This window comes from Vombatus ursinus, unplaced genomic scaffold (genome assembly GCF_900497805.2).
Source record: "Vombatus ursinus unplaced genomic scaffold, bare-nosed wombat genome assembly UNPS02014778.1, whole genome shotgun sequence".
Lineage (NCBI taxonomy): Eukaryota > Metazoa > Chordata > Mammalia > Diprotodontia > Vombatidae > Vombatus > Vombatus ursinus.
Window position 1 is genome coordinate 62,567,611 of NW_020954556.1, and position 25,687 is coordinate 62,593,297.

Consider the following 25,687-nt stretch of genomic DNA (forward strand, 5'->3'; position numbering starts at 1 on the left):
AGTTAAGTAAAGACATCCAAAACTTAGTGAACCAGGAAAATGTCCAAATAGTGTTCTTTTGTGATAAAAATTTGTCCTCCTGGTCTCACGTACTGGTTGGGAATAAGGGGAAGATTGAGAAAAACATCTCTGCATTATGTGCTGAAGACATGCAATCTTAGATTATTAAAGCAGTGAGGGACTCCAGGCATCTGGGCCAACACTCATTTTAGAGATAAGGAGACTGAGGCCCAGAATTAAATGAACAACATTTTTAAAATATACAAAGAACAGGTGATAGGCATGATACTGTGGGATAGGGATGCTTACTGGTTTACTGTAGTTAAATCCTTCCTAAATAGAATAAAAAGCTCAAAAACGAGCAACACCTAATGGATAAAGAAATGACCTTGAAGTTATAAAGTCAATTGGTCTGTAACTTAATACTTGTTAAGCACCTACTGTACTCCAAGTACTCACTAACTGCTGGAGATGCAAAGAAAAGTGAAAGGTAGTCCCTGCTGGAAAGCCAGGAGCAGAGGTGACAGGAGAAAGCATTCTAAGCATAGGGAACAGTCAGTGAAAAATACCTAGAGATGGGAAATGGAGAGTCTTGTTCAAGGAATAGCCAAGAGACTAGGGTCACTTGGATTGCCAAGGGGAGTGAACGGAGGGGTTTGAAGAGTTCTGAACACCAGAGGATTTTATATTTAACCTTGGAAGTAATAGGAAGTCATTGGAGTAGGAAGGAGATTGAAATAGTCAAACCCTTGGGTTTAGGAAGATCACTGTTACAGCTGAGTGGCAGATGGAACAGAATGGGAGCTTGAGGTAGGCTGACCCATCAGCAGGCCATTACAATAATCCAAGTATAAGAGATGATGAGGGCTTGCACCAGGGTAGTGGCAGTGTCAAAGGAGAGAGGGAGGTATATATGAAAGATGTTACGAAGGAAAAATCAATAGGCTAGGGCAACAACTTGGATGTGGTAGGTGAGAATGAGGAAGATCTGGGCTCAAATGGGAACTGTGACACACCGGGCATATGATCTCAGGCAAGTAATTTAACCTTTCAGCATCCTGGGAAACTCTATGATGCTACAAATTGTAGAGAAGGTAGCAACTTGTATTGGTAGAGTAAATTTCTTCACCTAGAAATGGTCTATACCTACACCAATGAAATCGCAGTTCTCATCCCCATCCTAGCTCTACGGTGATGAGATGAGAAGTGATGAGCTTTACCTGGGAGGTGCTAAGTGACTTGCTCATTGTCACACTAGCTATTAAGTGTCTGATGCCACATTTGAATTCATGTCTTCCTGACTGCAGGCTCTATGCTCCATCTACTGCACCACCTAGCTGACAGGATAGGGATAGGACCTGTGATTTCACTGGAGTTCAGAGGGAGAAGACAGAGAGCCCCTCGGCTTCCTTGTAATCCCAAGTATTTTATGTATAAAACATTATTCTGTCAAAGAGTCCAAAAGCTTTCCCACATCGCCAAAGGGTTCCAGGACACAAAAAAGTTAAACATCCTTGCCTTACATAGATCTGGTAAGAGCACTCAAACCTTATCAAACTCTCAATCTGATCATTCTCCATGTATTTAGAAGTAAAACTTTCTTAGCTATTTTTGTCATTCTTTGTATCCCTAGCACTTATGGCAGTTTCTGGTATATTAATGGATGTTTCTTGACTAACTACCATGTTGATAATAATTGAGCATTGTACTAAAAAGTGCTTCTGAAATTCTGCCATAAAATTGAACACTACTACTTTACTCTTCAGGAGAGAGAAAAAAAAAACTAAAGGAAATATATGAAAATAAAATTTATTAAACATAGAGTTATGTTTTCAAATATTTTTTGGCAGTAGGATATTTTTTTAGATTTCATGCTGTGTAGTCTACCATGACACTGAAAAATTGTTTGAAAGTGAGTTTCACTTTCACCTTATTTTCATTAAAAAAAAATTTCATGAATCTAGAAGGAACTGAAATTCTGTCAATGCTTTTACAAGAACACAGTATACAGCTCACCAAGCCACAGCTGTATCAAAACTACACTGCCACCAATACTAATAAAGGGAGATACGAATGTAAGGCAAAGGGGAAGCAAGTAAATGACACCACCTGGGACAGTGAACATTAAAAAAGGAAAGCTTCTACTTACCAGCCTCCAGCCATTCTCCTCTGATCACCTCCCAATAGTACGACCTGACTTCCTCCCTGAACACAAAAGATCTTGAACTGTTTATTCAATGGCAAGAGTCCCAGCTTTTTAGCCTTCAGGATCATGCCAAATGAACTGAAAAACAGCTTCACGTGAAGTTTGGCTACTTTTCTATCCCTGTGAAAGCATGTTCCTGAAACGTGTTTGAATGCCCTAACACAGCATATACTAAATTCGCATTCTTGGTCAAAGGATATGAATGAGTAGGCAGTTTTCTTTTTTTTTTTCTTTCTTTTTTTTAAAATTTTTTTTTTGGGCCAGTTTTCAAAGGATGAAAGACAAGCTATCTACAGCCATATTAAAAAATGCTCCAAATCAATAATAATTTTTAAAATGTAAATTAAAGCAACTCTGGAGTTCCACCTCTCACCCACTGAATTAGCAAAGAGACAAACAGAGGGAAAAAAAGAAAGAAAATGACAATTGTCCAAAGGGAGGCAGAAAAACAGACAGATACACAAATGTACTATTGACAGAACTGTGACTTGGTCTAGCCAATTTGAAAAGCAATTTGGAACTAAGCCCAAAAAGCCACTGAATTGTTATATGCTTTGATGCAATGACATCTCTAGTAGGCCTATACTCTAAGGAGATCAAAGAAGGAGGAAAAGGACCCAAATGGATTAAAAGTATTTACAGCAGCTCTTTATTGGGTGCCAAACAACTGGAAAGTTCTCATCAACTGGGGAATGGCTGAACAAATTATGTTATGCAAATATAATAGAATACTACTGTGTCAAAAGAAATGGTTAAAGAGATAATTTCAGAGAAAATCAGAAACACTTTTATGAACTGATGCAGAGGGAAGCAAGCAGAACCAGGAGAACAATAATTTATGTTATAATAATAACAACATTGAAAAGACAAATAACTCTGAAAGACTTATGAACTCTGATCAATGCAAAAATCAACTATGATTGCTGAAAACTAATGAACTCTCATACCCACCTCCTGACAGAGGTAATAGATTCAAGATGCAAAACAAAACATACATTTTTGGACATGGACAATATGGAAAAATGTTTTGCTTTATTGTGCATATTTGTTGTAAGGGTTTGTTTTTCTTTTAAATGGTAAAGAGAAAAAAATTGGTGTTCATTTAAAATTTTAATTTAATTTTAAAAATATAATATTCTCAAATATACCATCTCATTCAATTATTCTCACATATATCATCTCATTTATCTCATTCAAAGTAATCACTTATTAAATGTCTACTACACATAGGGCACTGTGCTAATATAACCCCCATTTTATAGATGAGAAAGTGAGACTCAGAGAGATAAAATGAATATCTCAGAATCACACAGTTAATAATAGAACGAGAATTCAGGTCTCCTCTCTGATTCTCTTTCCTCTTCCCATTGCCTGTAAAGTGCTAAAAAGTCATATTCCAATATCAAAATTTTCTGAGAAATTACTGAGTGCACGAAATTGACAGTGACAGAAAGTTTCTACTACCTAATATGACAGAAGTCATGCTAACAATCATAAGGTCAAGTAAACAAGCAGATTAATATCAAAGTTTCTACCAAAAATGTTAGAAAGAAAAAAGTGTGACAGGTCATTTTTAAAAGCACATTTTTCATATACCACAACTTGGCTGAACAACCGACCATTCCCAATTGATGGAAATGGATGAACAAATTGTGGTATATGAATGTAATGGAATACTAGTGTCCTATAAGAAATGATGAGCAGGCAGACTTCAGAAAAACCTGGAAAGACTTGTATGGTCTGATGCTGAGTGAAGTGAGCAGAACCAGGAGAACATTGTACACAGTAACAGCCACATTGTGCTATGACTAATTTTGATAGACTGAGTTCTTCTAAGCAATGCAAGGAACTAAGACAACTCCAAAAGACTCATGATGAAAAATGCTATCCACATCCAGAGAAAGAACTATGGAATTGGAATGCAGATCAAAGCATTCTACTTGCTTTCTTTCTCGTGGTTCCTCCCATTGGTTCTAATTCTTCTTTACAATGACTAATGTGAAAATATGTTTAATACAATGTATATGTGGAGCCTATATCATATTGCACACCAGCTTGGGGAGGGTGGAGGGAAGGAAGAAAGAGAAAATTTAAAACTCAAAATCTTATGGAAATGAATGTTGAAAACTAAACATTAATTAATTAAAAACATTTAAATATAAAAGTACATTTTTCTTAATGTTTTCCTTAACATTTATTTCAAAAACCAACATTTTTTTCATCTTCCTTAATAGCAATTTTTAAAAATCTAGTCTTTTCTACCTGGCAGTGACTCCTACAAACATGACAAAAGAGAAGAAAAACGTTCAAAATATTAACTTTAATAAAGACAAGGACACAGTTCATAGAACATAAAAACTAGAACCTCAGAAATGACTATACACATGAAATAAGGGCAAGGCTTCAATTTACTTCAATTTACTTACAATTTACTTTTTAAAAGAACGTATTATAGTAGGTCATCACTAAAGCTCCTTCCCGCTCTAAATCTATGAACCTCCATGCCTCATCCAAGATCACATACCTCATGAGGGCAGAGATACACTTACAACCCAGACCTCAACAAAATAATTTAATAAACATATATTAAATGTCTGCTATGTGCAATTCACTGTGCTCAGTCCTGTGGATACAAGGATGAAAAGTAACAGGATCCATCATCAAGAAATTTAGAATGTAATAGGAGATAGGAAAAATATACAAATAAGTACAATAAAATATTATGGGTCCAAAGATACAGAAAAAATGCTTTAGGACAACTGGAGAAATAAGAGATAGGTTCTAGCTGAAGCAAACAAGAGAAGGTTCATGGCAGGTCAGTTAAACATTCAGTTTACAAGTATTAATTAAGCACTCACTCTGTGCCAGGCAATATGCTAAACACTGGGGATACACAGAAAGGCAAAAACATGGTCCCTTACCTAAAGAAGGTCATCGTCTAATGAAGGAGAAAATAGGCAAACAACTTTGTACCTATAAGATATATGGAGTGTAAACGGAAGGTAATCTCAGAAGAAAGACACTAGTGGGGGGGGTCTAGAAAAGACATCTTAGAGAAGACAGGATTTGAGTTGAATTTTGAAAGAAGATGAAGTCAGGAGATGAAGAAATAGAATTCTAGGCATAAGAAACAGTCAGTGAGAAGGGACAGAGTCAGAAAAAGGAAACTCATATGGGAAGAACAGCTAAGAAGGTCAATGCTACTGTATCACAGCGCACATAGAGGGGAATACAGCCTAAGAAGACCAGAAAGGTAGGAAGGAACCAGGTTGTGAAGGGCTTTAAATGACAAAAAGAGGATTTTTGTATTTGAATCTGAAGATAATAAGAAGCCACTTGAGTTTGTTGAGTTAGGGGAGAAGAGGAATGGACATGATCAGAACTGTGCTTTAGGAAAGATTATTTTGGGGGAGGGAGAAGACATCAAAGGGAAAAAAAAGGATTTCAATATGAAAACATGAGGTATAGAATATAGGAACATATAAAGACAAGAAAGCAGAGAAAAAGATCCAGAAATAGTTAGTAGTTCAGTTTCCCTGAAATATAGAACTATGAAGAGGAATAGCATGAAATTAGTCTAAAAAGGCTGGTTTAATCAGATCGTAGAAGGTCTTAAAAACCAGGCTGAGTTGTCTGTGGTTTATCTCTAACTCTTTATGCCTTGCTGCTTCCCTTGAGAAAAGCTCATTCAAGGACAACTCAATGAATATTATGATAAGCTTGTTGTAAGAGGAAGAACCAAGGAGCTAAAGAAACTGGTCGAAAAATACTATAAAACCTTGATCCGGTCTCACCTACCCTTCCAAAAGTCACTATGTCCTTTGAAATCTCACTAACTACACCAATACAATTTCACTAAATGACCAACAGGCTTAATTCAGAAAAGTATGTATTACTTATAGGACAATACTTTGGAAAGACCAGCCAAGATAGCAGAGAAGGAGGAAACAGCTTAGCTCTCCCCCACAGCTACTCTGACAAAGGTCTAATAAGAGTTTCAGAGTAAGTAGTGACTGGGAAATCACAAGAGAATTCACAGTGAGTCATATTCCCAGTCAGTGGAGCAGGGACCAAAGCCAGGCAGCAACTGCATCACTCCAACACCAGAAACGGGTTGTATAGATCCAGACTAAAGACAAAACTTACAAGGTAGTAGGAGACTGACAATGTGGTTATGTTCCAGGTCAAAGAATGGCTGCAGATCCAGCTCAAATGAGGCTGTGGCTGTGTACTGGGCATAGACCAGGAACAGATCAAGCGGCAGCTACGTGGTACTGACCCCAGAGTAAGTAGCAGCTATCTGGCACTTACTCCATGTCCTGAGTAGTTCCCATACTCCTTGCAGAACACAGCACTCAATACTTGTAGAACATAGCAGCAAGGCCCTAAATAACATAAACCAGGGCCAAACAAGGCCTCAACATTCCCTCCAGAAATGGGTAGAGATTGGCCCTAATGCAAAGTGCCAAAGCTTGAAGAATAAGCAGACAAAAAAAAAAAAAAGACACCTATTATATATTATGGTTGCAGGGATACCTAAGGTACAAACCCTTAAGGTAAGAATAACTCCAAAACATCTAGAGCTTCAGAAAAAGTACAGCTTGGCCACAAAGTCAACTAGAATTCCTGAAGAAATGAAGCAAGAGTTTAAACAATTTTTTGAAATAATGTAAATGAAATGAGAGCACCAGAGGAAAGAATTGGAAAAGAAATGAAGACTGAAGGAAAAACTTGAAAGGACAACTAACAACTCAGTATAAGACATACAAAACCTTTCAAAGAGTAAGCTTACTTCAAAAAGTAAGGAAGCGAATGACTCCCCAAGAAAATAAGAAATATTAAAATAATATCAAAAGCCTGAAAAAAAAACAAGAGAAAATAGAAGGTATCTCATATTAAAAACAACTGACCTGGTAAACAAACAGATCAATGGGAGATAATTTAAAGATCAGTGGAACAACTGATAACTATGATTTTTAAAAAAGGAGCCTTTACATCATATTTCAAGAAAACATTAAATAAACCTGCCCAGATCTATTAGAGCTAGACCAAAAAATATGAAAACTGAAAGAATCCAATAGTCATCTACCCCAAATGAAAACTCTTAGGAATATCACAGCCCAAATTTAGAGGTTGCAGGTCAAAGAAAAAAAAATACTGAAAGCAATCAGAAAGAATTCAAGTACCAGGGAGAAAGTCAGGATTACAAAAAGGTTGGCAGCTTCTACTATAAAGGAGGAAAGGATTTGGAATATGATATTCCAAAAGGCAAAAGATATAGGCTTAAAACCAAGAATGACTTATAAAAAAAAAACAACTCAGTACACTCCTACAAGTATAAAATGAACTTTGATTAAATAGGGACTTCTAAGCATTCTAGATGAAAAGCCCAGAAATAAGTAAAAACTTTGAAATACAAACACAGGAGTCAAGAGAAACATAAAAGGATAAATACAGGGGAGCAGTCTTCAGGAACTATATAAGAAAAATTGTTTACATTCCAATAAGAAGAGATAATACAAGTGCCTCTTCAGAACCTTAAGGTTGTCAAGGTTCAATAGAGGGAATTAAATAAGGCCTAGGCGTGGTTTTATTATATTTTGATTATCTTAAGAGAAGAAAAGAAAGGAGAAAAATATAATAGGGAAGAAAGAGAGAGTGAGAATTTATGCTGCATAAGGTGTGCAAGGTATGCAAGAAGAAGACTATACAAATAAGGAGGAAAGAGTGGAGGGAATGAGAGTCACTTTAACCTCACTTTCATTTGAACTAGTTAAAGGAGGGTACATATACTCACACAGTTTGGTGTAGAAATATATTCAACTCAATGGGGAAATGAGAGAGAAAGGAAGCATGAGAGGAAATGACAGGCAGATTAAGGAAGGGATTATTTATAAGCAAACAAACTCTAGCATCATAATTTGTAAATTATGAAGAAGGGTTTAAAAGGAAAGAAAGAGTAAGAACCACAATGATTGGGACCACAATTGCTCTGGGTGGGGTTATACTCATGATAGGGGTCTGGAGAGAGAGAAGAGTGAATAGATGGGAAGGGAGAAAAGAGAAAGGGGGAGGGAATAGGAAGGAAAGGGAGGAAAGAAAAGAGAAGGGGAGCAGAAGCAGATTGGATCAAGCATCTATCTCTGGTGGGTTCTGAAAATTCATCTTTCACCACTCTACTTTCCATAAAAAGGGGATGGGGAACAAAGAAAAGGAAAAACATAAAAAGAATATTGTAGAAGGAAATACACATTTGACAATCATAACTATCAATGTGAATGGAATGAACTCAAACATAAAACAGAAGAGGACAGCAGAATGAATTAGAAAGTAAAATCCAACAGTACAAGAAACTCACCTGAAACATGAGGATTCACAAAGAGTTAAAGCAAGAGGGTGGGGCAAAATGCTTTAGCTGAGATAGCAATCATCATTTCAAACAAGATTATAGCAAAAATAAACTTTATTAAAAGAGATATTTGAAGAAACTGCATTATACTGAACTATACCATAAACAATAATCATAAATTAAACAAATGGCAAAGCATCTAAATACTTAAAGAAAAAGCTAAATAAGTTACAGGGAAAAACAGTAAAATTTAATGGTGGAGGACCTCAATGTACCTCTTTCAGATTAGATAAATCTAACCAAAAAAAGAAACAAAAAAGAAGTTAAGGACCAAAACTAAATTTTAGAAAAGTCAGATATGATAGCTCTCCAGAAATTACTGAATGGGAATAGAAAGGAATATACAGATTCACAGTTGTGTAAGGCATCATCATAAAAACTAACTATGTATCAGTGCATAAAAGTCTCATTAAAATATTAAAAAGCAGAAATTATTAAACATGTCTTTACCAACCAAAAAGTGAATAAATATCATGTTCAACAAAAGACTATTAAAAAAGGATTAAAATTAACTGAATACAAAATAACCTAACCCTAAAGAAATGGCAGTTCCAAAAATAAATCAAAGAAATAATACATAATCTCATTAAAAATAAAGACAGCTGTGAGACAATGCATCAAAATTTTTGAGATATGGCCTAAGCTTTCCTCAGGAAAAAAGAAAAAAATCAAGGAATTGAGCATAAAACTAAAAACAAAAAACAAAAAGAAAAAACTCTCCTAGAAAACCAACAAAGTTCTAACGTCAGAGAAACACTAAATTATAAATGGTGGGGCTCAAAGAAGACATTAACAAAATTAAAAGCAAAAATAAATCACTAAATTAATAAATAATACTAGGAGCTGATTTTTTTAAAAACTTGAAAAAGTAAATAAACCATTAGCTAAATGGATTTTTTAAAAGGAAAATGAAATTGCTAATGTCAATTTTTAAAAGAAAATACACAACAAAAGAGAAACATTTTACTCAACTATATGCCAATAAAATTGACACCTTCAATGAAGTAGGTAAATATTTACAAAAATATATAATGTCCATATTAACAGAACATGAAATAGAGAATTTAAATTACAACATCTCAGAAGAAGAAATTAAACAAACATAAACGAGTTCCCAAGTAAAACAACTGAGGACCAGAGGAATTTACAAGCAAATTCTATCAAACATTCAAAGTACAAATAATTCCAATATCACATAGTTTACAAAAATAGGAAAAGAAAGGATCTTGTCAAATCCCTTCTACCATAAAAAATATGATCTTGATGCCTAAATCAAAGAGAGTCGAAACAGAGACAGAAAACTACAAACCAATATTTCTAATGAGCACATGTGCAAAAATTTTAAATAAAAATTAGCAAAGAGAATCCTTTGGGAAAATAAAGGCAGGAAAAAATTAACTGTGTCTAAAGCATTACAATTCTACCTGTTCTTTAATCTTGGGATACAGACACCACTAAACACTGTCTTAGTTGCCCTAGATATCTTCTCCTGAAAGCAGGGAATACAGGGACAACATACAGGACAGTAACTGTCTGACATTATATGTATTTCATCTGCATACAAATTGCTAGTGAAGCAAATTGAGAAATGATGCTGTAATCTCTCAAGATTTGAACTTAATGACAAGATTGAATTTTTATTTAAAGAAACAGAAGTTTCATATATTTAACACGTTAGTCTGAGAGAGAAGAAATATTTTTCAAATTAATTACGATACAGCAAGCAAGGTAGTACTAAAGGATCTAATGTAATTATTAGTAAATCAATAAATGTTCAAGAATTCCCTAAATCATCAGAACACCCCACTGAAAAGGATAAAAGTGAGTAATTGCAGTCTCATTGAAAGATGAAAGAATGACAACTGGGGGTTGTGAGAGGAGAGGTTTAGTATCATAACTAGAGAATTATTGACTGCACTGAACTATCCATGAAGCCAGGGTGAGATATCACTCTTCTAAACACTAGTTTGATACTTTCCAAAATATATGCATGTTATAAATGCAGACCGAAACAACGACATTCACCATTTTATGAGATGCCCAGACTGTGCTCACATCTGTTCCACCTCCACTTCTCCTTGGCAGCAGCCTTCCCACCCTGGAGACAACTCCACCCTGTGGCCCTCTCTTTGGATTTTTGAGTCCCTAGCCTGGGGTACTGTTTCTGGAGTTTCTGGAGCCCAGGCCAGGCTCACTTCATTTCTGGCTCCAAGCCTCATTCTTCAGACTTCTTCCACGTTGCCCACAGCAGCCTTCCTCATCCTTTCCCCCCTACCCTTCTTTCCAGTTCCCTTTCTTGTCTTCCCTCATTGGAATGTAAGCTCCTTAAGGGTAGAGAATATCTTTTTAAAATTGCATTTGTAGAACTGACAGTCAGCACATAGTAAGCATTGAGTTCTTGGCACATAATATACTCTATTTATTTAGCCTGAATTTTAGTTTGTTTTTGAAAAGAATCCAATAAAATAAGTCAAGTACAAGATAAAAAGGGACATTCTTTAAAATGCATTAAGTGATACCAGTACAAGAAAAGAGCTGTTACCTAGACAAGCGACAAAACAAAAGCAACATAAATTGCTGAATAAAAAAGTGCTTGGCATATCTTATCAATTAGTCAATCAACTATCATTTAAGTGCCTACTATGTGCTAGGCACTGTGTTAAGTGCTGGGGATACAAGGAAAAGCAAAAATGTCCCTGCATAGTCTAATGAGGGAGACAACATACAAACAACTATATATAAACAAGATAGATGAGAAATAGAGATACACAGATATGGATATGTGAAAAATTAGGAATAGTATCAGAGGGAAGGCACTAAAATTGAGGAAGTCTAGAAAAGGCTTCTCACAGAAGGTGGGACTTGAGATGATACTTGATTGGACATCCAGTTCAAGATTTCAAATGGGCAGGTGGAGATCAGAGACTGGAGGTCAGCAGGAAGGTTAGGGATGGATAAGTAGACCTGAGGATTGCTAGCATAGAGATTATAAGTGTGATATGTATAAACATTCAGCAAAAGAGATAAGAGAAGGAACAGTCAGACAGGCAGAAGGAGAACCAGGAGAGAGAAGTGGCATGAAAACATAGAGAGGAGAGATGATCCAGAAGAGGGTGATCAACACTGCCAAAGGCTACGGAGAAGTCAAGAAGGATAAGGATTAAGAAAAGGCCATTAGGTTTGTCAAGAGATCATGAGTAACTTTGGAGAGAGCACTGTGTAGATAGAATTTTTTTTGATCAGCTCGCTCCAAAATTTTATACATTAAAATTCAAAATATGCTTCCCAGATCATTAAAAATAAGAACATTATTTGCCTCATTTGGATGTTCTTGTAGAAAGACATATTATGAAATATGACATTGTTCTTAGGGCTAGTAAGAACCAAGAAATTTAGGCTGGTAACTTTTCTGTAGAGCAAATTGTAAACAATCTAGCCTAACCTTAAGAGAGCTGTACAAGTAAAACTTTCTAGTAACCCAAATGACACCCTGAAAAAAAGATGAGAAATCATTTTGTGTCTAAATGCTAATGCTTCAGTATATGTTGTAAAAAAGGATGACAGAAAGTGCCTCTATTTTAAATATCCTATGGTAGTAGGAATCTTAATAATTAGCATATATCTTAGGATAAAAATTTAACAATGTCCAGAGTAGTACTGTAATTCTAACAATTTCTCCAAATGCATCTAAGCTATTTAATGGTGATTGTCTTTTTATATGAATTAACAAAATACCTTTACTTTTATTAAAAAATTCTGTAATATTAAAAATATACTTAACTTTTCTAAAAACTCTATTTTTAAAAAGTATAGAAGCAAGACTAGAAGGAAAACAATAAACACATATTAGTGTATGTAATATACATTGTATGCTTTGGGGGAAATGGGGTAGGATTTGGAGCTATAACTAGTTCCCAAAGACAAAAATTCTATAATCTTGAGGCAAACTGGTTGTTTTTTCCAAGAATGTCCAATAGGATAGCTTCAAATTTTAGTGGTACAGTCAAAACAGGATTTAATTTTCTTTAAACTTTAATGTTCAGGGCATTGGCTATTTAAATATGATTCTCTCTAATTTGTGTAAATGGATAGAAATTTGGCTTCAAAGCCAAAAAGATCACGTGACCCTGAGCTAGTCACTTATGCTCTCAGTGTTCCAGGAAATTCTCTAAGACTCTGAGCTGCACAGAAGGCACTGATGTCAACACCTGCATTGGTAAAGTGAGTTCTCAACCTGGGAGTTCCCTATTACAGTGATATCACAGGTTCAACCCCTATGCCTTTCTTTCTAGTTACAACAAATGATTAATGCGGCATTCTTAAGTAAACAGCACCCAGTTGTAACAAAAACTATAAGGCCTCCCCTCCCAAGCACACATTAATTCTCATTATAAGCAATAGCATTAATATAGTTTTTATTTACAATAAATTGTATGTAACCAGGTAATTTTTAAAAAATTAACTCTGAATACCAATATCAAGGTATTTCAATATAAATTCTAAATAGAACCATTCATATTTATAAATATTCCAACTTTCACTTCCTAAAAATCACACTACTGGCAGAACAGGATATTCAAAACCAATAATGCCATAAAAACATATGTCCTTGTATAATGTGGCAGAATCTTGTGAAAGCTGAATATTATCTATCTTTTTACTAAATGAATCTTCTTACCCTTGCTACTCAATACCAAAAAAAAGTAAATAAAATAAAAAACTGCACTAATCACATTTTCACAGTTATTTCTTAGTTTCCACCATGAACTTAAGGTGTAAAATGATCTTAGTAAAATATACTATACATACACATGCACACACACACACACACACACACACACACACACACACACACACCCAAAAGAACTATATTAAGCTCTCGACTCTTTTGTTTAATTATTTCAAAAGGCAACAGAGCCCTCTAGTGGAGAAATAACAATAAAAATATTAAGAAATGATTATGGATAAAGCTTTTTTCATTGTCACTAAAATTCCACATACTTCTGGGTTAAAGGGTAAAAGGGAGTGCTAAATACAAAATTAATTTTATTCAGTGTAATCACAGTTCTAACAAATAAATAGTTTTCATGGCTTGCATTAAGTTATAAAAGTAGCTCAGGGCTAATTGGATTGTTTTAAGTGCTGACAAGCCATATTTTTAATACTATGTTGATAACAGAACTTTAATAAATGCTTGATTGAAAAAAAATACTTTGATCATTTTAAAATATTTAACAGTATAAACCAATCTGTTAAAGAAACAATAGTGTTTATTGCCATCTTCAAAAAACAGTATTTATTAATTTTCATGTTAGGAATTAGAAGAACCAAAATAAAGCTTCCAACATATTCAATGGCTCCTCTATGGATGGTTTATGGAAAGATATAGATGAGAACTGTACAGAATCAGAAGTCATGGAGGGGTTCTGAAGTAAAGGATGTATTATGTATTATATTATATGGAATATAATTCAATCCATAGATTCACTAGTGTTTCTAAGTATTTGCATGCTGTTATGTAAAGTATTTTTTTAACAATTAATATGACTTGGAAACAGATTGCAAAAAAAGTTTAAAAGTCTGTATTTTCTATATAAATTTTTTTCTCCTCCAAATCTCTCATTTTATATAGCAACAAGAGCATGAAATTTATGATTTCAATAAGATACATAAATGGCATTTCTAGTTTCGGATATCTGAGCTCCACAAATGATCCGTACATGTGAATTAAAAACATTCATTATAAAACATCATGTTTCAATTTCTTAAAATAACTTTTTCTTTAAAGATGCACAATATTTACCTTGACTCTAAGGCAGTAATTTTCAAATTGTTCAATGATATCTCAGTGTTTTTCCAGGTATATCACGGAATCCTCAAAAAATAAAACCTTTAAAATCTAAATTTTAATTCACTTGAATTTTTAATACCTTGGTGGAGCAGTGAAATAGTACAATCATGGAAAGCAACTTGGAATTATGCTAAAAAAAAGTGATTAAAATGTCCATACCCTTTGGCCTGGAGATCACACTGTTAGCTATATGATCCAAATAGGTCAATGATAAAAAGAAATGTCTCACATATACCAAAATATCTATAGTTTAACTTTTTGTAGTAGCAAAGAACTAGAAATAAAGTAGATACTCAGTAACTGAGAAAAAGTTAAACCAGTTGTGGTATGAAAATGCAAAGCAATATTACTAAGTTGAAAGAAAGAAAAGAACATGTTGAATGCAGAGAAGCATGCATGTGAAGACTTGAATAAATTAAATCAAAGTGAAGCTCAGAAGATACAGGAAAATAACATACCCAAAGAGTAAAATCATGAAAGCCAAAAGAACAACAAGCAAAACTGAATGCTGTGAAATAGTAATGTCCAAGCTTGGCCCCAAAAAAGAAAAAGGAGAAGACATCTAGCTGACCTTCTCTGCAGAGATGGGGTATTATGAGTGTGAGAAACCACATTTAATATCAGGCTTTTCCAATGCATTGTTTAGTATAAGTGAGCTTTTCTTTTTACTTTTTTATTCTTTATAAAGGGATGACTCTCTGTGAGAGAGAGAGAGAAGAGGTAAATTTTAGGAGATTTAAGCAACGTGGAAAACAAAGGGTATCAACAAAAATTTATTTTAACAAATACATACTATATATGTGTGTATATGTGTGTGTATTCATGTGTATATATGTGTATATGTGTATATATATATATACATACGTGTGTGTGTGTGTGTGTATTTCAGGCTTATTGTTTGCTTCAGGTTTTGTGTTGTTAATTTAGGGCAGGAGATGGGAAGGGAAGAGAGAAATAGCATAAAAAGACAGTCATAAGTTTGAAAAATGTTGAAAATCACTATTTTAAGGGTAGAGATCCCTCCCCCCACCCCAATTTACTGCATTTTCTGAATAGTGTTTGTTAAAAGAAAGAACATATTCTCCATTCGCACTAGCTTAAGCAGAAATGAATCCCATCAATACCCAGAATCATAAGTTATTAATATTCAAAGTATATCATTGTCAGTATGAGGAAGTCCCAGTATAGGACTTGCCCCTACTAACCCATATCTAGGACTTAGGAGAGAATAATAACTGGCATTTATGTCACTCTTTAAAGTTTCCAAAGTACTTGACATATATAATTTCATTTCAGCTTTATATACCTACTCATCTTGAAACAAAATACAGACTTCATTATCCCCATCTGACAGATGAGGAAACTGATTCTCACAAAACCTAAGTGATTTTTCAATGACAATAAAGCTCATAAGTACATGAGGACTTCCTGACTCTATGTCCAGCCTGCTATCCACAATGCCAGGCTGCTTCTGATAATAATAATAGCTACCATTTGCATTATGCTTTGAGGTTTTATAAAGTCTGACAAACACTGGGATTAAAGGAATTAGTGACTTACTCACAGCCACACAAATAATTTGTGTGAGAAGCAACATCTGAATCCAGGTTTTTCTGACTCCAAGACCAAAATCTTAACCAGTGTAGCACAATAGCTCTATAGGCTATTAATACAAATGGGGAAAAAAATGGCAGCTGATTCAGCTTCACTTCTTTCCATATAGGATTCCAGTAAACAACTGGCCAGTCTCAGTTTGTTTTGGCATATCCTGCTCAAAAGAGCTCCTAATGAGTGGTTTTGAAGTTAAGAGGTATTTCAAAATAACTTTCAAAAGGTAATGGTATACTTAGGGTGGGGTGTGGTTGGTGGGGACCTCTAGCTATATTTGAGAAACAAAAACAAAAATTAAGGTCTGAGGCAAAAACAGAGAACATTTATTAGGAAATAAGGCTTAAAAACATCTAAAGAATGAGCCTATTTATCTATAGAAAGAAAATCACTGTGGAAATTTTGGAATTCAAGGAAGACACTGGCTATTCAGTCCCTAAGATTTATGAAAGCATCAAGAAAAATATGGTGTTATGTTTAAATAGAAATTCTACCATGGAATCTTAGTGACCTGAAAATTAAGCTTTGGAGACAGTCACCAATTCCCTAAATTCATGACTACCAATTTCAACACAATGCACTTGAGGATACTTTACACAGAAATCCATAGATTTACTGAAAAACTCAGAAAGGCACTATTTTCTCCCTCACTTTTCTTCATGAAGATTGGACATGAAGATGACTTTTTTATAACATTATTTCCAATATCAAAAGGCCTGTTATTAAAAACACAAGGAATCAACAGCAGTAAAACATATTAGACTGTAAAGATGACTGCACTTTAGTGGTATATATTAAGCTGACTTGTTTATATGAAAGAAAGAGTGTGATTTTTTTTCACAAGTCCTCAGGGCCAAAATCAAAGTCAGACTTGCATATTTAACTCCTAACTATTCTTCTTAGCCCACAGTCTAAAAGTTCAAAAGGTAAAAGGAATTTTCATCATGACTAAATTATGAAAGTGATTTCAGAGTAAAGTTTTTAATGACTACTAGATTTTTCAGGTTTACTGTCCATGGAATAATATAATCCCAGAGCTGGAAGTGAGCTTACAGGTCAACTAGTTGTGGTTGAGGGTACAGTTGGTTGGCCAATACACATCACTGCTCTCTTCTCCTTACTCACTTTGTCCTAGCTATATGACCATCAGGATCAATCAATCAACTATCAACATAGGTATGATCTTTAAACGCATAGGAGGTTACCAAGGGTGAGAGTACAGAAAGAGAAGTGGACCCTGGAGAGAACACTGAAGAACACTCATTTTAGGGACATAATATTGATGAGGAACCTGCAAAGGAGAATTTATACAGATAGGAGGAAAAACCAGAAGGGAGAGATTATCTGGAGAAACGAGGAGCCAACAGTATCAAATGCATTAGAAAGGTCAAGAAGATAAGGACTGAGAAAAAAGATGGTGGATTATCTACAAACCTCTTCAACCCTAAACTAAAGGAACCATACAAAGTAATTACAGCTAAGTCCACATGAGAAAAAAACAGAATCACCCACCAGCGCCTAAGCAAGGTAAAAACCTTAGCAAACCACACCTGAGAACTTTAACACTAAGAATAATTGCTCATGACCCTACCCTATGCCCCTCCAAATGTCTGGCAGCAATAAAAGTAAGAAAACTCACAGACTTATGCCTGGGCTCTGGCCCTAAGTAGAGAACCCTCACTTCCCACACCTGACCTCACAACTTAATTTCATTCTTTCAGTCTATAAATTCATTTGAAGGTAGCTCATTCTCAAAGCAGATGATTATTAATGCAAACCCTACTTTATAGAAACTCTAAAACTGTGATTTTTACAACCACCCAAAATACCCTGACGTAAAGAAAGCTCTTGATACAAAGACCAATATGTCATAACAAAAGTTTCTCTGATGATTTTGGATGTAAAATTAAAAGTCCAAAGAGAATAAATCAGGATTTGGGACTGAAGGATCCTTAAGAGATCATTTAGGTCAAACCTTTATTTTACAGATGTATTTTACAGATGAAGATACTGAGGTTCATGGAGGGAAGTTACTGAAAGCCATGCAAATATTAGGTCGCATGGGTTGGGATTTCTAAAACGGCATCTCCTGACTCCCAATAACAGGTTTCTTTCCAACAACACTACCAAGATAGTAGTAGTAATAATTAAGATTAAATACGGAAGTAAATTTTGTGGATAAAGAAAAAAAAGGATTCCTCAAGTTTTACAAAATAATAAATTCCTATCCCAAAGAAAACAGTGCTTTTTCAAAATTTAATCTTATTATTAGAGCAAGAATAAGACCATGGGGACCTACTAGTCACTCAAGGGGTTTTTAATGTAAAGCATATCAAATGCAATTGATAAGCTATGTATACTAATTAGAGAAAACTGCATGTTTTTAGGGAGGCTGACACAGAAGCAGAAACTGAACCCTGAACTGGAGATATGAACAGGACAATATGAAAAGTGGCTGGGGTGAGAGAGATAGAGAATACCACTGTACAAGTTCATTAAAGAGGGGGAAAGGTCTAATGATCCATCTAACAGGAGATTTTCCACACACACAGAAAAAAAAATTTTTAACTAAAGGAAAGTGGGTGTTAGGTAGAGGAAAGAGCAGGGCAGCACTTATGGACTGTGTCTAGGTCAGGGGTGAGGAACCTTCGGCCTCAAGGCCACATGTGGCCCTCTAGGTCCTTAAGTACAGCCCTTTAAATCCAAACTTCAAGTTGTTCTGTGAAGTTTGGACTCAAAGGGCTTCCCTTGAGGGCTAGAGGGCCACATGTGGCCTTGAGGGTGCAGGTTCCCCACTATTGGTCTAGGTCCCTGCAAGGCATAGCAGAGTCACGGTCAGAGCACCCACGAGGCCACTCCCTCAGTAACCACCAAGCAGGAAAAAGAAGTGCCAAATGCTTACATCATAAAATGCCCAAGTTCCTCTGTGTTTCCAGGGGAAAGAGAAGTCACAAGTGAAAGGAAAGATATCAGGACTAAAGCAATCAATTTAAATCTAAATGTAATATCCTTAGTAAGAATGTGTTATATTATTTTTCCAACACTATACACTATAATCAGGTTAGCAGTACAAATACATTTATTTTTGCCTAAACTACTCAGGTAACTAAAGAGTTACTCTGTGTACTGCAAAGACCAAATTTATTGATGATGAAAAATTTGCATTTTGAATTTGTTGCCTATAAACCCAAACTATAAACTAACTAACATCCTTGCTGAGTATTCAATTTCAGGGTCAGGCCTTACATGATGCAGGCCTCCATGATGATGAACACAACTACCATAGGCTTTGGAAAGAAAAATCATCATTGAAATGACATATTAGGTCCAAGTATAATACTCAAAAATATAATTTCCTAGAAGAAAGTTGCTACACCAAACTTACTATGATTAGAATTTTTGAAAGTGCTTCTCATTACAGCATTCTCAATAAATTTGAATACTGGCCTACCTATTCCTGAGTTAGCTCCAGTAACTATAACCACTTTTCCAGTGAAATCACGACCCTGAAGTATTTCCATAGCAGTAGTATTGCCATCATATTTCTGCCTGGTTGGTGGCTTCTTTGGATTGTCATCAACAGTAAATGCCAGTCGTGGATCCAAGTATGTGGTTCTTTTATTTATGTGGCTGCAAAGAAAGAGGGAAAAAAATCATGCTAACCTACAGCAGTGAATAAAAGCATTTATATAAACAAAAGATATTCTTACTATTGAGGGAAACCCTTATTTTTTTACATATCAGAAGTCTTATTAATTTCTTTCAACTTTAAGACACAAATGTCCTTTAGTTCCTCTTCCGACCTCTAGAAAAATTACACTCTTACCTAGAAAAACAGCTGCTTAATCCTTTACTTTAAGATTTCTTGGAAAATATACTTTGATATGCAATGATCACTTCAAAGTCAGATTCTTCAGAACAGTGGTGTCAAAATCAAATAGAAACAGGATCCACTAAACCATACATAAGGATCCCCCCAGGCCAATATTGACTCCGAAAAACACATATTAACATTAACTATGTTTTAATGTATTTTTGTTAACTTTGCTAAATATTTCCCAATTACATTTTAATCTGGTTCAGGCTGCAAAGTACTGACATGGTGGCAGACTGTTCCAATCATGAAGGATGGTATGCATAAGTGCACAAAAGTGGAGGAAAGAAGGCAAAATTGGAGACTGGTCAGTAGCCCAGCTTGGCTAGACCACAGGTCAAGTGAAAGATTGAATTAGACTAGAAAAGAATGAAACAAGATTGTAGAAGGCCTTGAATACAGGTAGTTCATGCTTTATCAAGTATTTGATAGCAGTGTAAAGATGCTTATACTATCTCCCTCAGAGGGTAGCTGTGAAGAAAACATTTTTATGTATCACTATAAGATTATGTATAAATGAGGCATTCTTATTCTAATTATAAAAGATAATTTTCAAGTCATCTTGACTAAAATTAAGTGTAGTATATAAACATTCAAATAATCATTTGAAAATGAGCTAATAACCTACAATATTATTTAATAACTAGATATATGAAATTATGAATGACTATTCATTTTAATAGAAATTTTAAAATTATTTCAAGGTCATAAATGCATTTGTGAGATTTTTTTCATAATATGAAGAATCAAAAAATCTCTTAAAAGCCAAACTATAAACCTTCATGAAACAGTAAAAGATTAGATTTCACTATCAATTCTTAAAAATCCTCACAAATAAATGGAAGGGCCTATCTTATGTGACAACCTCTAACCAAAATCAAAAGATTCATTCCTCATATATTTAACTATTTGTAGAGAACCATCACCCATGTATTGTCACCAATTTAAAATATACCTGTTCTACTAAAAAAAACTATCTAAATCGCAATTTGTTAAAAAAATAATAATAATAACCTGTGTATTAATATTTTCCCTTTATTTCTCCCTGATGTTTCAGAACCTATTCAAACCACTAAGCATGGAAACTGATCCACAAGAAAAATGGTCTTCAGTAGGTCAATTTCTGGAAATACAGGGATCTGTCTAAACAAAGAAATTCATGTATGACCCAATAACTTAGTAATGACTAGCTAAATTAGAATAACACAATTACTATGCTGCAATTAAGAGTCTACAATATGAGGAATATAAGGTAGTAAGGAAACTTCCATAAAACAGTAGGAAATTAAGAAAAAAGAGCCAGATTGTGAACTGATAAAAGCCCAATAAAAACACAAATAGAAGGATTAACAAGCAGACAAAAGTAATGAAAGACATAGAAAGAATAACACATAGTTTTGAGATTTGTATGTTGAAGGTCTTTTTGAAGATTAATTTGTTGTATGTATATGGAACAGTTCATTTTATTTGTTATTTGTTAAGTGCATAATAATATTTTAAAATTAATTAGTTGTTTGGACATTCAGTTAACTACATTATTCTGAGAACATAATAAATAGCTTGTATAAATTTAAGTCATATATGGTTTAGGTTCTATACTCATACCACAATACTAAAATGTAAGAAATCTCTCCTCCCCTATCCCCGCCCCAAAAAATTTGTTTTATAATTGCTTCATCTTTTCACCAATTAAAAGTAATAGACTTCAAAGTAAAGTGCCTGATAACAGTTTTTAAAGCAGCGAGATAACTACATCCTATATCTTTAAACACTTACTCAACAAAAAACACTTGTCCATTCTCATCTGTTTCTTGCTCCCATCCATAGGGCAGGTCTGAAACACAGAAAAGACTGTGAGTCTGTTTATGAAAAAGGAAAAATGTATCATTCCATATATCAATAAGAAGGTAAAAGGTCAATGTTCATTCCTGCCTCCATGCATTTGCTGATTCTCTCCACATAATAAATGCCCCTTTCCCACCCCCCTTTTGAGTAGCCTGATCCTACCTATCCCCAAAAAGCTCTCCATGGTGACTCCATCATCTATCATTCATTTAGCAAAACTCCTATTGCACTTGTTTTCTATGCCATATAACATAGCATTTCATTAGGTACTTGTTCTCTAATTATTTCATGGTTATAAATAAGACTTGTCTTGCTAATTCCAACTACAGATTCCAGTTTCTTTTGTTCCACAAACCCAGAGTGTTCTGCTTCCTCCCCAACTATCTAATTCCTACCCAACCTCTTTCTGAGGTGCAGCTCAGCTGTCACTTCCTCCATGAAATCTTTTCTAACCACGACAACCTCCCAGAATATGGTTGAGGATTTAGAGCTTGAAGGAACCTGAGAGGTCATCTAGTCCAATCTCCTCATTTTACAGAAGAGGAAACCAAGTGACTTGGTCAAGATCACACAGATAGCAAGTAGCATAGCCGGCATCTGGACCCAGATGATCTTTCTGTCCAATAAACTCACAGCATTTATTATCATTAACTACTCAACAGTCAATTTTCCTCCCCTGCCTCATAACATCTGTCATACTGTTCTTTTTTAACATGTGTCTCATCTCCCTAATTAGCCTCCTTTAGAGCAGTGGATCTAGCTTATGCTTTTATTGTATTCCCTCTGGGTCATAGCACAGTGCTAGGCACATAAAAGACATTCAATTCTTGCTTATAGGGTGAAAAAAGCTGAAAGATGATAAGTGTGAGTAAATGTAATGCTATAGAATAAAAATATATGATATTCTTATTATTTTAATATAGTCTTGACGAACAAATAAATTCTCAAAAATAATTAAAACTTGTCTATGGTAGCTAAAAAATATGATTTGCTCTTTCCCCACAATTCTGTAAATCACCTACAGTAGAATAAGGTCTTTGAAAGAAAGAACTGATTTTCATTTTGTCTATGTATCCTCAGCAGATGCAAATGTCTGGTCAAATGCTTGACAAACTGCATTTGATAGTTACAACTTATAGACAGCTTACTCCATCACTTTTTCTGATCTTCTAAAATCTACTCCTAGTTACAACAACAATTGCCTGGACAACACTCTGCCTGTGACAGGGTCACTGTGTAACCGATGCTTTACATGTCAGTACGTTAAGCTATGCAGCAAATAATCGAACAAGCAATACAAACCTCCTGCCACTCGTTTTCTTTTTCCAGTTTTAGGATGTTCCCATTGTGTCTTCTCTTCAGTGTGGCTGTCAAAATGCCCATAACACAATTAAAAACAAGATAAGTTCCTAAAAGCAATATAAATCATTCTAAAACTATTCCTCTAGAGGAAAAATTTTCTCCATGTTGTTACTACTTCACAAGAGTTATCACTGGCAAAGGCCAGGGTTAACCAAAAGAACTCTAGTTTTGACCCCAGGTTTTACTATCTACTCTAAGTCTAAGATGAGGAATCCTATAATCCCATTTTGAAAACATGGCCAAAGAGTCGATTTCCAGACAAATCTTTTTTACTTGTCAGCTACAAATATTACTTTTTCATGTATAAGTAGAGAGCTGCCTCCATATTGTCATACCTATGACAAACAGTAAACAAAAATGTCACTTTACTATGAGCAGATAATGAGAGGGTAGGTTCTGGTCTCCAGGGAAGACAGATAGAAACAGAATGGAAACCAATAGACTAGGCTGGGAGAAGGGTAATATTGATTAACTATTTGGGAGAAAAACATGAGTTAGGAGAAAGGGATCCGAAACTAGAGAGACATTATTTCAAACTCATACACTAGGAAGAACAGTGGATTTGGGGTCTTGAGAAACTACATTCACATCTTAGTTTTTCAACTTATTACTTCAGTTACTTCAGACAGTCAATCAACCAACAAATATTTATTAAATACTTACTATGTGCCAGACACTGGGGATATAAGTACAAAAAATGAAATATCTACTTGCAATGAGGTTACATTCTAATGAGGGAGACAAGTACATATAAAAATATATACAGCATATATATAAAGCTAACAAATACAATTTTGTTGTTACGCAATTGTTTCAGTTATATCTGACTCATCATGACCCCATTTGGGGTTTTCTTGGCAAAGATACTGAAGTGGTTTGCCATTTCCTCCTCCAGCTCATTTTACAGATGAGAAAACTGAGGTAAACAGGGTTAAGTGACTTGCCCAAGGTCACACATCTCATATGTGTCTGACACCAGATTTGAAGATGAGTCTTCCTGACTTTAGGCCCAGCACTCTATCAGCTTCCCAACTTAGTTGCCCTTAATAAGCACAATTACAAAGTAGTTAAATACAATATAGTTTGGGTGTTACTAAATACTAGTATTTGGGAGAATCATAAAAGATGATGGTGCTTGAGCTGCATCATAGAAGAAAAGAAGGACTCTCTGAGGCAAAGGTAAGGAAGGAGGTCACTGCAGGCATAAAGGAGATCTACACAAAGGCCTGGAAATGGAATATGGAGTGTCCTACATAAAAAACAGAGAGAAGGCAGTCTGGTTGGATGACTGAGTGGAGATGGGCTATAAAGTCCAATAAGAGTGGAAAGTCAGAATGGAGCTAAATTGTGTTAGGCTTTAATAGCTTAACAGAATTTATATTTTATCCTAGAAACAAAAAGAAGCCACTGGAGTTGGGTAAGTAGGGGAATTGTATGGTCAGATAGATCTGAACTTAAGAAAACTTAATTTGCACCAGGATGTAGGATGGACTGGAGTGAAGAAAAGATGTTTTAAAGGTAGAAATGGCAAGATTTGGCAAATTATTAAATATGTGGGTATATAGGACCTGCTTCTCTTTTAAGACTTTTAAGATATGATTTTTAATCTTAAGGTAGCATATTTCATTTGAATTTATTATGGAGTGTAAGATGTTGGACTAAGCTAATTTCTGGCAGACTACTTTCCAATTTTCCCAGCAGTTCTTATCAAATAGGTAGTTCTTTCTTAAATAATTTGTTTGTTGAACACTGAGTTATTGATTTCACCAAATATCTCTTAATTGCCAAATCTGATGGTCTTTTCTCAGTCCATCTGTTGCATTTGTTGACCACCCTCTTCTCCTGGATGCTTTTTCCACTCTGGATTTTTGTGACATTACTCTCTTCTGATTTGCCTCTTACTTGTTTGACTGCTGGTTCTCAGTATCTTTTGCTGGCTCATAATCCACATCACTCACTTAAATGGAGACTCCTCAAGATTCAGTGCTAGATCTAAAACATCTCTTATATCTGATCCCTTCTTTCCTCTCATACCACTACTACCCAAGTTCAAGTTTGAAATTCCTCTTGGCTAGATTATTGCAGCAATTTCCTAATTTGTTTTCCCTGCCTCACGTCTTTCTCCACTCCAGTCCATCCTACATCCAAAAAGGAGTGAGTTGTACTCAATGCTGGGCTAAGGTAATTTCTAGTTCTAAGATTCTCTTATCTCTCCATACTTTTTGTCTAGGTAATCTTATCAGATCCCATTGTTTTAAATATCTTTTCTATGCAGATAAGTCCCAGATCTCTATATCCAACTCAGTCTTTTTCCTTAGCTTTAGTTTCATCACCAATTTCCCATTGGACTTCTTTTTTTCAAGGACAATTGGGGTTAAGTGACTTGCCCAGGGTCACACAGTTAGTACGTGTCAAGTGTTTAGTCTGAGGCTGGATTTGAACTCAGGACCTCCTAACTTCAGGGCTGGTGCTCTATCCACCGTACCACCTAGCCGCCCCCCCCGCTGGACATTTTTAACTGTATGTCCCAGA

The 25,687-nt window shown here is 35.0% G+C and overlaps 1 protein-coding gene across 1 annotated transcript in view; it reads right to left on the minus strand.

Moving 5' to 3' along the window:
• WWOX (WW domain containing oxidoreductase) overlaps positions 1-25,687 on the minus strand; it is a 1,192,599-nt gene that overhangs the window by 1,157,802 nt on the left and 9,110 nt on the right. Inside the window, exons 2-4 of the mRNA XM_027865528.1 lie at positions 23,096-23,160; positions 21,725-21,782; positions 19,526-19,704 (exon numbers count right to left, since the gene is read on the minus strand). Of these exons, the coding sequence (XP_027721329.1) occupies positions 19,526-19,704; positions 21,725-21,782; positions 23,096-23,160 (302 nt within the window). The remainder of the gene's footprint in view (positions 1-19,525; positions 19,705-21,724; positions 21,783-23,095; positions 23,161-25,687) is intronic.